Raw genomic sequence first — 12,086 nt, 5'->3', positions numbered from 1 at the left:
TAATTACTTCATTTCCAGTTAATAATTACTAACTCATTACTAATATATATATATATATATACACACAAAATCACAGTAGCAATAATAATATCAGTTGTTTAGTGCACTCATAGTTGGCACAGAAAGATTAATTAATTTGTACCAAGTCACACAGCTAGTAACTGGCAGAGCCAGGACTTAGATCCATGCTGAGTTCCAATAAAAATAATTTTTAGATTAGAAAGGATAAGACCTAAAGACATGTAAATGAGCTAAATGTAACAATTAAATTTCAGTCTGTTGAAAAAACAAAACAAAATCTCTCTTAGCACTAAAGAATGAAATGCAGATATTAGTACATGTCACTAGGTGATGCTCTTCATTAAATTTCTCTCCTAGTAAGGTAATCTGAGGAATTATAACTCACTCAGATGGGGAAGAATTTATGCTAGGTCTAATAATAATTAAGTTGGCTCATTACCACAAAAGTTACATAGTTCAGAAAACAAATTTACAAACAAAAAGGTAAGCCACACGAATTTATGGCAGAAAAACTTTCTGTAGACTGTAAACTTAGAGGTTTCTATATCATAAACATGATATCTCTCTCCATTTATTTATTTATTTATTTATTTATTATTTATTTATTTATTTTTTTGCGGTACGCGGGCCTCTCACTGTTGTGGCCTCTCCCGTTGCGGAGCACAGGCTCTAGATGCGCAGGCTCAGCAGCCATGGCTCACGGTCCTAGCCGCTCCGTGGCATGTGGGATCTTCCCGGACCAGGGCATGAACCCGGGTCCCCTGCATCGGCAGGCAGACTCTCAACCACTGCGCCACCAGGGAAGCCCCTCTCCATTTATTTTTATCTTTTTCCATTTGTCTCCATTTAATTTTAATGTCTTGATAAGATTTTATATTTTTGTCAACAGAGTTCTTGAGTGTTTTTAAAATTTACTCCTAGGTAATTAACATATTTTTGACGCCACTGAAATGTTATCTGTATCTCTACTTTTTTATGCTTAAAATATTTTAAAGTAAATTGACTATACACCCTTTAATATTTCAATATGTATCTCTCAAATAACATTATTACACCTTAACAAAATGATTCCTTAATATCATCTATTACCCAAAAACCAATGGTCAATAAACATTAAAGGGGGCTCAAGCTCATTAGTAATTAGAGAAATACAAATTAATAAGACAAAGACATATGTTGCACACATATCTAACTGACAGAAATTTAAAAGTATGATACCAAGTGTTGGAAAGGATGCAGAGCACAAGAACTCTAATACATTGCTATGGGGAAGGGAGATAACAATCCTTCTGGAAAGACAGCATTACATAGTACATAGTAATACTGAAGATGCATATATACCTGATGCCCTCTACCACTGCTAGACACACCTAACAGAAACTGTAGCAAGAAACAAGACAAGTACACCAGGAAACATTTCAATCTTCTTCTATTACATACCTAACAGAAAATGTACCGAGAAATAAGACACTTATACCAAGAAACACTTAGTATTGTTTGTTATAGGAAGATTCTGAAATAACTCAAATGTCCCTCGATATTAGAGAGGAAAAATAAATTGTGGTATGTAAATACAATAGAATAAAACAATAAAATGTAGAATAAAAAATGTAATATTAACAAATTAGAGCTCTTGAAACAACACGGATCAACTTCACAAGTTTCATAATAATGAAATAAGAAGAGATACAAATTAACATGCATAGTATGTCTGTTCATATAAAGTTCGAAACCAATGCCTGCCACTTATTTTCAAATGGTTCAGCAAATAAAAAATATATCCATATATCTATTCAAATATAAAGAAAATGTGGCAAAATGTTAACAACTGTGAATCTAAGTGAAGAGCATACAAAGGTTCATTGTATTACACTGCTACTTTTCTTTAGGTTTGAGATTTTTCAAAACAAAAAGAAAAAATGTTCAAAAATCAGACAAAGCTAACTTATATTGTTTAGGAGTATTTTATTCACGCAGGTGATAAATGTATGATTTTTCTTTATAATTATGTGTTAAACTATACATATAGATTTTATGCATTTTTTCTGTATGTAAGTTTCATAAGCAGAAAAAGTTAAAAATAATGTGATAAGATACACAAAAACACTTTCAAAGAAAAACTGCTACATACTTGTTAAACATTATTATTAAAAAACAATAAACTTTTTGCTTTACAACAAGCAAGCGTAAGCAAGAGGGCTTTTGTTATGTGGGACATTAACCTGAGATCAATCTATCAAAAGGACCTCCTGAGGCTAGCAACATAATAATGTCATCTGACTTTTCCGTGAGATAGTTTCTATACAACCATCAATTCTGAATCTTGCTTAATTTGATACTAGATAGTATATTCTTCTAAATAATTCCCATGAACTGCAATACGATACTCCAATACTCATTTTGGCAGATATACTAGCATATGCTACTTTAAAATGTATTATAAGAAAACTCTGGATGAAAGCTTTATCACTATTCAAATATCATATACAATTCACATTGTCCATGTATTTTCTATAGGTTTTTCCAATGTCCTTACTAGGATTCCACAGTATTTTTTTTTTAAACCCTCAAAATCAAAGTTGTTCAGAATTTCATGCTTTCAAACTGTCTTTTAATATAGTTATATCAATCCATCTGATTGTCCTCTTCTGTGTCATCTAAATCAATATCAAAATCTAAATCATCATCACTTTCTTCATTTCTTCTGCAGCTTCCTCTGTGGCTGGAATGTAGATTATTTTCAACATTTTCTGTCTTTTCTGGTTCTATATTAAACCTAAAGGTGGAAGAAAAAAACTTTATTTCTCAGGACTTCATTGTTTAACTGTGTAGATTGAAAAGACTTTTACACTACATTTCTTGATTAACAGGAGCCTAATGAAATAAATAAAGAGGAAAAGATCCTTGAAGATTAACTTAACTCAAGAGCCAACCAATTATAATACAGTTGTCAATAAAGTATGATCAAAGAAATTAACACATGATGTCCATGAAAGAAAAGAAGTTATATAATGAGTAATTCTTTTGTAATGTGTAATAAATGTGAACCTCATAAATATTTTAACTTTCTAAAAATGATGTTTCACTTTTATTATAATGATAGAAACATTTAACAATTAATTAAGATGTTCTTCCTGTTGGGTAGAACAACGTCTACAATAGTGTGATATTCTGCATCTTAAGATTCTCAGAGCAACTGAATGTTTCCTTAAAAGAAAATTCACATATTAATTAAAAGAGTAAATCCCAAACATAAAAAGAAATACTCACGGAATAACAACATCTTCTCTCTTTCCACATTTGGCACAAACTTCAAGATCACAGGCACATGGTCTACACATTATGTGATAAGAATCCTTCACTGTCTTTTGTAAACATTTAACACTAAATGTAGAAAAGAAAAGAAAATCTTAATTTTTTACACATTATCTAAGGTTTATTTAATGAAATAAGGGGGTGTGTGGCTAAGTGTATAGCTGATAAGACTCAATCTCAGATATTACTCTCACATGTTACTTTAGATTAATTACATAGCATTTCTAGAGAACAGTGTACAGCTCAGAATAATAGTAGACATTTATCTACTTTCTTAAAGCTTTTAAAAAATGTCATCTGCAAATATTAACAGTATTACTTCTTCCTTTTCAATTTGGATTCCTTTTATTTCTTTTCCTTATCTGATTGCTCTGGCTAGGACTTCCAACACTATGTTGAATAAAAGTGGCAACAGTGGGCATCCTTGTATTGTTCCTGATCTTAGAGGGAAAGCTTTCAGTTTTCACCACTGAGTATAATGTTAGCTGTGGATTTATCATATATGGCCTTGATTATGTTGAGACACTTTCTCTCTATACCCACTTTGTTGAGAGTTTTTATCATATCATTGTGTGAAATGCTTTTTCTGCATCTATTGAGATGGTCATATGATTTTTATCCTTCATTTTATTAATGTGCCGTATCATATTGATTGATTTGAGGAAATTGAACCATTCTTGCATGCCTGAGTAAACCCCACCTGATCATGGTGAATGGTCCTTTTGATGTATTGTTGAATTCAGTTTACTAATATTTTGTTGAGGATTTTTGCATCTATGTTCATCAGGGATAATGGCCTGTAAGTTTCTTTTCTTGTGGTATCCCTGTCTGGTTTGGTAGCAGAGTAATGCTGGCCTCATAAAATGAGTTTGGAAGCATTCCCTCCTCTTGAAGAGTCTGAGAAGGATTGGTATTAGTTTTTTTTTTTTCTTTTGGAAGAGTTTGAGAGGGACTGGTATTAGTTCTTCTTTGAATGTTTGGTAGAATTTACCAGTGAAGCTGTCTGGTCCTGGACTTTTGTTTGTTGGGAGATTTTTGATTGCTAATTCAACCTTCTTACTAGAAATTGAACTTTCAGATTTTTACTTCTTCATGATTCAGTCTTTGTAGGGTGTATGTTTCTAGGAATTTACCCATTTCTTATAGGTTGGCAAATGTGTTGGCATATAATTGTCCATCATAGTCTCTTAAAATCCTTTGTATTTCTGTGGTATCTGTTGCAATGTCTCCTCTTTCATTTCTGATTTGATTTATTTGAGTTCTTTTTTTTCTTGGTGATTCTAGCTAAAGGTCTGACAATTTTGTTTATCTTTACAAATAACCAGTTCTGAGATTCATTGATCTTGCCTGTTGTCTTTTCAGTTCCTATTTCAATTATTTCCAATCTGATCTTTGTTATTTCCTTCCTTCTACTAACTTTGGAGTTCATCTATTTTTCTAGTTCCTTTAGGAGCAAAGTTAGGTTGTTTAAGATTTTTTTTGTTTCTTGACGTAAGTATTTACTGCTAGGAACTTCCCTCTCAGAACTGTTTTGTGGGTTAACATAAAATATATCCTGGAGAATGCTCCATGGACACTTGAGAAGAGTGGGTATTTTGTTGCTTTTGGTTGGAATATTCCATACGTACCCATATAATATTGTTTAAAAGGCCATACTACCAAAAGCAATCTATAGATTCAATTCAGTCCTTATCAAAATTTCAGTGGCATTTTTCACAGAAATAAAACAAACAATCCTAAATTTGTATGGAACCACAAAAGGCCCCAAATAGCAAAGCAGTCTTGAGAAAGAAGAACAAAGGTAGTGGCATCACACTTCCTGATTTCAAACTATATTACAAAGCCACAGTAATCAAAACAGTGTGGTACTGGCATAAAAATAGACACATAGATTGATGGAACAGAATAGAGAGCCCAGAAATAAACCCATTCATATATGGTCAATTAATTTATAAAAAGGAGCCAAGAATATACAATAAGGAAAGAACAGTCTCTTCTATAAATGGTATTGGAAAAACTGGACAGCCACATGCAAAAGAATAGAACTAGACCACTATCTTATACCATACAAAAAAACGAGACCACTATCTTCTATCATACAAAAAATTAACTCAAAATGGGTTACAGACTTGAATATAAGACTTAAAACCATAAAACTCCTAGAAGAAAACTGGCAGTAAGCTCTTGACATCAGTCTTGGCAATTTTTTGGAAATCACTTTGGAAATAAAGTTAAAAAATAAAAAACAAGTGGGACTATAACATACTAAAAAGCTTCTTCACAGCAAAGGAAAATGCCAACAAAAGGAAAAGGCAACCTACAGAATGAGAGAAAATATTTGCAAATCATGTATCTGTTAAGGGGTTAATAACTCAAATATACAAAGGACTCATATACCCCAAAGGCAAAAAAAAAAAAAAAATCTGATTAAAAAATGGGCAAAGAATCTGAATAGACATTTTTCCAAAGAAGACATACAGATGGCCAACAGGTACATAAAAAGATGCTCAGGCTTCCCTGATGGCGCAGTGGTTGAGAGTCCACCTGCTGATGCAGGGGACATGGGTTCGTGCCCCAGTCCGGGAAGATCCCACATGCCGCAGAGCGGCTAGGCCCGTGAGCCATGGCTGCTGAGCCTGCGCGTCCAGAGCCTGTGCTCCGCAATGGGAGAGGCCACAACAGTGAGAGACCCGCGTACCACAAAAAAAAAAAAAAAAAAAAAAGCTCAACATCACTAACAATCAGGGAAATTCAAATCTAAACCACAATGAGATATCACTTCACACCTGTCAGAATGGCTATTATCAAAAAGACAAGAAATAACAAGTGTTGGCAAGAATGTGGGAAAAAAGGAAAGTTTATGCACTGTTAGTGGGAATGTAAATCAGTGCAGCCACTATGGGAAACATTATAGAGGTTAATCAAAAAATTAAAAACGGAACTACCATTTGATCCAGCAATTCTACTTCTGGGTATTATTCCAAAGAAAACAAAAACACTAACTTGAAAAGATATATGCATCCCCATGCTCACTGCAGCATTATTTGCAACGGAAAAGAAATGGAAACAACCCAAGTGTCCATTGATGGATGAATAAAGAAAATGTAATATATACATACACACACACACACACACACACACACACACACACACAATGGAATATTATTCAGTCTTTAAAAAAGAAGGGAATCTTGCCATTTGTGACAACATGGATGGACCCTGAGGGCATTATGCTAAGGGAAATAAGTCAGACAGAAAAAGGCAAATTCCATATAATCTCACTTATATGTAAAATCTTGAATGAATGAATGAATAAATAAATAAATAAATAAAATACCTAGCTCATGGATACAGAGAACAGATTGGTGGTTGTCAAAGGCAAGGGGTAGGGGGTGGGCAAAATGGGTGAAGGGGGTCAAAAGGTACAAACTTTGAGTAATAAAATAAATAAGTCATCAGGATGTAATGTACATCATGGTAACTATGGTTAATAATTCTGTATTGCATATTTGAAAGTTGCTAAGAAAGTAAATCTTAAAAGCTCTCATCACAAGAAAAAAATTTTGTGACTATGTATGGTGACACATGTTAACTAGACTTATTGTGGTGATCATTTTGCAATGTATACAAATATCAAATTTATGTTGTATACTTGAAACTAACATAATGTTATATGTCAATTATATCTCAATTTTCAAAAAATTAAAAATTTTTGTGCATCAAAGGACATTATCAAGAAAATGAAAACAAAACCCTGCTGAATGGGAGAAAATACTTGGAAATCATATCTGATAAGGAACTGGCATCTAGAATATACTAAAAACTCCTATAACTCAATAATAAAAAGACAAATAACACAATTACAAATAAAAAAAGAATCTGAATCGACATTTTCCAAAAAAAGATATACAAATGGCCAATAAGCACATGAAAAGACTCTCAACATCTTTAGTCATCAGGGAAATGCAAATCAAAACCACAATAAGGAACCACCGTATACTGACTAGAATGACTAGTATCAAAAAGAAGGGCAATAACAAGTGTTGGTAAGGATGTGGAGAAACTGGAATCCTCATATTGCTGGTGGGAAGTAAAAAGGTAAGGTCACTTTTGAAAACAATTTGGCAGTTCCTCAAAAGGTTATAAATATAGAAGTATCACCTAACCCAGAAACTCTACTTCTAGATACATACCCAACAGAATTGAAAACACAAATGCACACAAAAACTTGTACATCAATGTTCACAGCAGCATTATTTGAAACAGCCAAAAAAGTAGGAATAATCCAAATGTCCATCAATTGATGAATGGGTAAATAAGAATATATATCCATACAATGGAGTATTACTTATTAATAAAAAAGAATTAAGCACTGATAAATGTTACAACATGCTTGAAAAAAATATGTTAAGTGAAAGAAGGCAGTCATAGAAGACTATATATTATATGATTCTGTTTATATGAAATGTCCAAAATAGGTAAATCTATAGAAAGAGAAAGCAAGGGATGGGGAATGTTTGGGGGAGAAATGGAGATTGACTCCTAATGGGTATGAGGTTTCTTTCTGAGATGATGAAAATGTTCAAAATTTGATATGTTTGCAAAACTCTGTGATATATAACACAAAAAGCTGCTAAACTGTACACTTCAAATGGATGAACAGTATAGTATGTGAATCTTAATAAAGATATTTTTAAAAAGCCAAATAGAAATATATTAGAAATAAGAAAAACATGGAGTGAAAGATACAAGAAATCCACTTTAAACATAAACAGGCATACCTCATTTTATTGTACTTTACAGATATTGCTTTTTTTTTTCTTTTTTAAACAAGTTGAAGGTTTGTGGCAACCCTGTGTTGAGCAAGTCTATTGTTGTCATTTTTTCCAACAACATTTGCTCACTTTGTGCCTCTGTGTCACATTTTGGATATTCTTGCAATATTTCAATTTTTTAAATTATTATTATATTTGTTGCAGTTATATGTGATGAGTAATCTTTGATGTTACTATCGCAAAAAGATTACGACTTGCTGAAGGCTCAGATGATGGTTCGCATTTTCTAGCAATATTTTTAAAATAAGGTATATACATTGATTTTTTAAAACATAATGCTATTGCATACTTAATAGACTACAATATAGTGTAAGCATAGGTTCTACATGCACTGGGAAACCAAAAAATTCATGTGACTCACTTTACTGCAGTGTTTGCTTTACTGAGGTGCCCTGGAATCAAACCCACAGTATCTCTGAGATATGCCTGTAGAGAGTTAAAAGGAGAAGGGCAGGAAAAAAAAACAAATGCAAACACTAATCAGAAGAAAGCTACATTATTATTGAAATAGACTTCAAAGCAAAGAAAACTGTCAGGTTTAAGAAAGGATATTATATGACAATGAAGGAATCAATTTTCCAAAAGCATGAAATAATCCTAAATATTTATGCACCAAAAAACAGTGTGTTGAAATAAATGATGCAAAAGCATTGAACTAAAAAGAGAAATAGACCAATCCACAATTACAACTGGGGACTTCAACACTTCTCTCTCTGTAAGTGAAGCAACAAGCAGACAAAAATCAGTAAAGATATAGAAGACCTGATTGACAGAAACCTATCAATCCAATTGACATTTACAGAACACTCCACCCAACAAGAGCAATATATTCTCTTCAAGCACACATGGAACAGAATCTAATATAAACCATATTCTGAGCTATAAAACCAACCTTAACAAATTAAAAACAAAAGCCTAAAATTTATATAAAGTATGTTCTCTTACCACAATGAAATTAACCAGAAATCAGAAACAGAAAAACATCTGGAGAATGCCCAAATATACAAGAATTAAACAAAACAATTCTAAATAACCTACAGGCTAAAGAGGAAGTCACAAAGGCCATTAGAATACTTCGATTGAATGATAATGAAAACACAGCACCAAAATTTATGGAATGGAGCTAAAGATGTTCTTGGGAAATTTATATAATTAAATGCTTATATTAAGCAAAAAGAACTATCTAAACATCCATCTTAAGAAAGAAGAAAAAGAAGAGTAAATTAAACTCAAAGTAAACAAAAGGGAGGAAGCAATATCAATGTGAACAGAAATCGATGAAATTGAAAAACAGAAAAAGAGAAAACCAATAAAATCCAAAGCAGGCTCTTTGCAAAGATTAATATAATTCATAAACAAATAGCCAGACCGATCAAGATAAAAAAAGAGAGACCACAAATAATCAATTTCAGGAAGGAAAGAGGGAACAATACTAGAGATGCAACAGATATTAAAGAATAATAAGAAAAATACACTAAAAACTCTATGCCTATAAATCCAACCACTTCACTGAAATGGACAAATTTCTGGAAAGACACAGTATAAAAACGTGCTTAAGATGAAATAGATAATTTAAAAACTCCTCTACCCATTAAAGAAAAATTTAGTTATGGTTAAAAACTCTCCAAACAAGTAAAACTCCAGGCCCAAATGGCTTTAGAATTGGTGAATTCTACCAAACATTTAAGAGATAATACTTTTACACAAATCTTTCCAGAAAATAAAATAGAAAGAAACAGTTCCCAACTCATTTGATGAGGCCCTAACATCAAGATAAAAAAAAAGACAAAATTACAAATGAGTATTGGTAATGAACACATGCAAGAAACTGTAACAAAATGTTAGCAAATCAAATCTAGCAATATGTAAAAGGTTACACATCATGATCAAGTGGGGTTTATCTAGGGACATGAAAGGCTGATTCAATATTAAAATCAATAAATGTAACTATCAAATCAATGTTCTAAGGAAGAAAAAACATATGATCATCTAGATGCAGAAATAGTTATTTGACAAAATTTAACATCTATTCATGAAATAAGCTCTCAGCAAACTATGAATTGAAAGAAACTTCCTCAACCCAGTAAAATGTATCTAAAAAGAATCTACAGCGAATACCATACTTAATGATAAAAGACTGTGTATGTCCCCCATAAGATCAGGAACAGGGTAAGAATATCTGACCCCATCACTCCTTTTCAAAAACATACTGGAGGCCCTAGGCATTACAATAAAGGCAAACTAGAAATAAAAGTCATACAGACTGGAAAGCAAGAAATAAAACTGTCTTCATTTTTTATCTTTTTATTTTTTCCCCCCACCCCACGGCTTGCAGGATCTTAGTTCTGTGACCATGGCAATGAAAGCGCCAAGTCCTAACCACTGGACCGCCAGGGAATTCCCATGTCTTCATTTTTTAAAAAATTCATTGTTGGGCTTCCCTGGTGGTGCACTGGTTGAGAGTCCGCCTGCCGATGCAGGGAACACGGGTTCATGCCCCGGTCCAGGAGGATTCCACATACCGTGGAGCGGCTGGGCCCGTGAGCCATGGCCACTGAGCCTGCGTGTCCGGAGCCTGTGCTACACAACGGGAGAGGCCACAACAGTAAGACGCCAGCATACCGCCAAAAAAAAAAAAAAGAAATTCATTGTCTATGTAGAAAATATCACAGAATATACAAAAAAACTGGTAGAAATAAAATTGGGGCTCGGCTGCATGTTCGTGCACTGTGCACCCTCCAGCCACTACACGCTGCTCTTCTCCATGGCAACGCTGTGGACCTGGGCCAGATGTGCAGCTTCTACATCGGCCTCGGCTCGCGCATCAACTGCAACATCTTCTCCTACGACTACTCGGGCTATGGCATCAGCTCGGGCAAGCCCTCCGAGAAGAACCTCTACACCGACATCGAAGCCATGTGGCACACACTGTGCACCGGAAGTGAGAAGAACTACAATCCTGCAGCCTGTGGAACAAAAACCACATTCACAGAAAGATAGACAAGATGAAAAGGCAGAGGGCTATGTACCAGATGAAGAAACAAGATAAAACCCCAGAAAAACAACTAAATGAAGTGGAGATAGGCAACCTTCCAGAAAAGGAATTCAGAATAATGAGAGTGAAGATGATCAAGGACCTAGGAAAAAGAATGGAGGCAAAGATCGAGAAGATGTAAGAAATGTTTAACAAACACCTAGAAGGATTAAAGAACAAACAGAGATGAAAAATACAATAACTGAAATGAAAAATACACTAGAAGGAATCAATAGGCAGAAGAACGGATAAGTGACCTGGAAGACAGAATGGTGGAATTCACTGTTGCAGAACAGAATAAAGAAAAAAGAATGAAAAGAAATTAAGACAGACTAAGAGACCTCTGGGACAACATTAAACGCAAAAACATTCGCATAATAGGGGTCCCAGAAGGAGAGGAGAGAGAAAGGACCCGAGAAAATATTTGAAGAGATTATACTCGAAAACTTCCCTAACATGGGAAATGAAATAGCCACCCAAGTCCAGGAAGCACAGAGAGTCCCAGGCAGGATAAACCCAAGAAGAAACACACCAAGACACATAGTAATCAAATTGGCAAAAATTAAAGACAAACAAAAATTATTGAAAGCAGCAAGGGAAAAATGACAAATAACATACAAGGGAACTCCCAAAAGGTTAATAGCTGATTTTTCAGCAGAAATGCTACAAGCCAGAAGGGAGTGGTATGACATATTTAAAGTGATGAAAGGGAAGAAACTAAAACCAAGATTACTCTACCCAGCAAGGATCTCATTCAGACTCAACGGAGAAATCAAAAGCTTTACAGACAAGCAAATGCTAAAAGAATTCAGCACCACCAAACCAGCTCTACAACAAATGTTAAAGGAACTTCTCTAAGTGGGAAACACAAGAGAAGAAAA

General features: G+C 33.9%; 1 protein-coding gene across 2 annotated transcripts in view; it reads right to left on the bottom strand.

The window, feature by feature from the left end:
* Nucleotides 1–2,133: 2,133 nt before the first annotated feature.
* The window catches only part of C6H9orf85 (chromosome 6 C9orf85 homolog), a 62,846-nt gene continuing 52,893 nt past the window's right edge, over nt 2,134–12,086 (bottom strand). For both annotated transcript variants that reach the window (XM_060101370.1, XM_060101369.1), the window contains 2 exons: nt 3,292–3,405; nt 2,134–2,797 (listed from right to left, as the gene is read on the bottom strand). In XM_060101370.1, the coding sequence (XP_059957353.1) occupies nt 2,647–2,797; nt 3,292–3,405 (265 nt within the window). In that variant the 3' untranslated portion in view covers nt 2,134–2,646. The remainder of the gene's footprint in view (nt 2,798–3,291; nt 3,406–12,086) is intronic.

Source organism: Mesoplodon densirostris, chromosome 6 (assembly GCF_025265405.1).
Source record: "Mesoplodon densirostris isolate mMesDen1 chromosome 6, mMesDen1 primary haplotype, whole genome shotgun sequence".
Lineage (NCBI taxonomy): Eukaryota > Metazoa > Chordata > Mammalia > Artiodactyla > Ziphiidae > Mesoplodon > Mesoplodon densirostris.
Note: the sequence above shows the minus strand (reverse complement) of the source record. Positions and strands in the feature narration are given on the sequence as shown.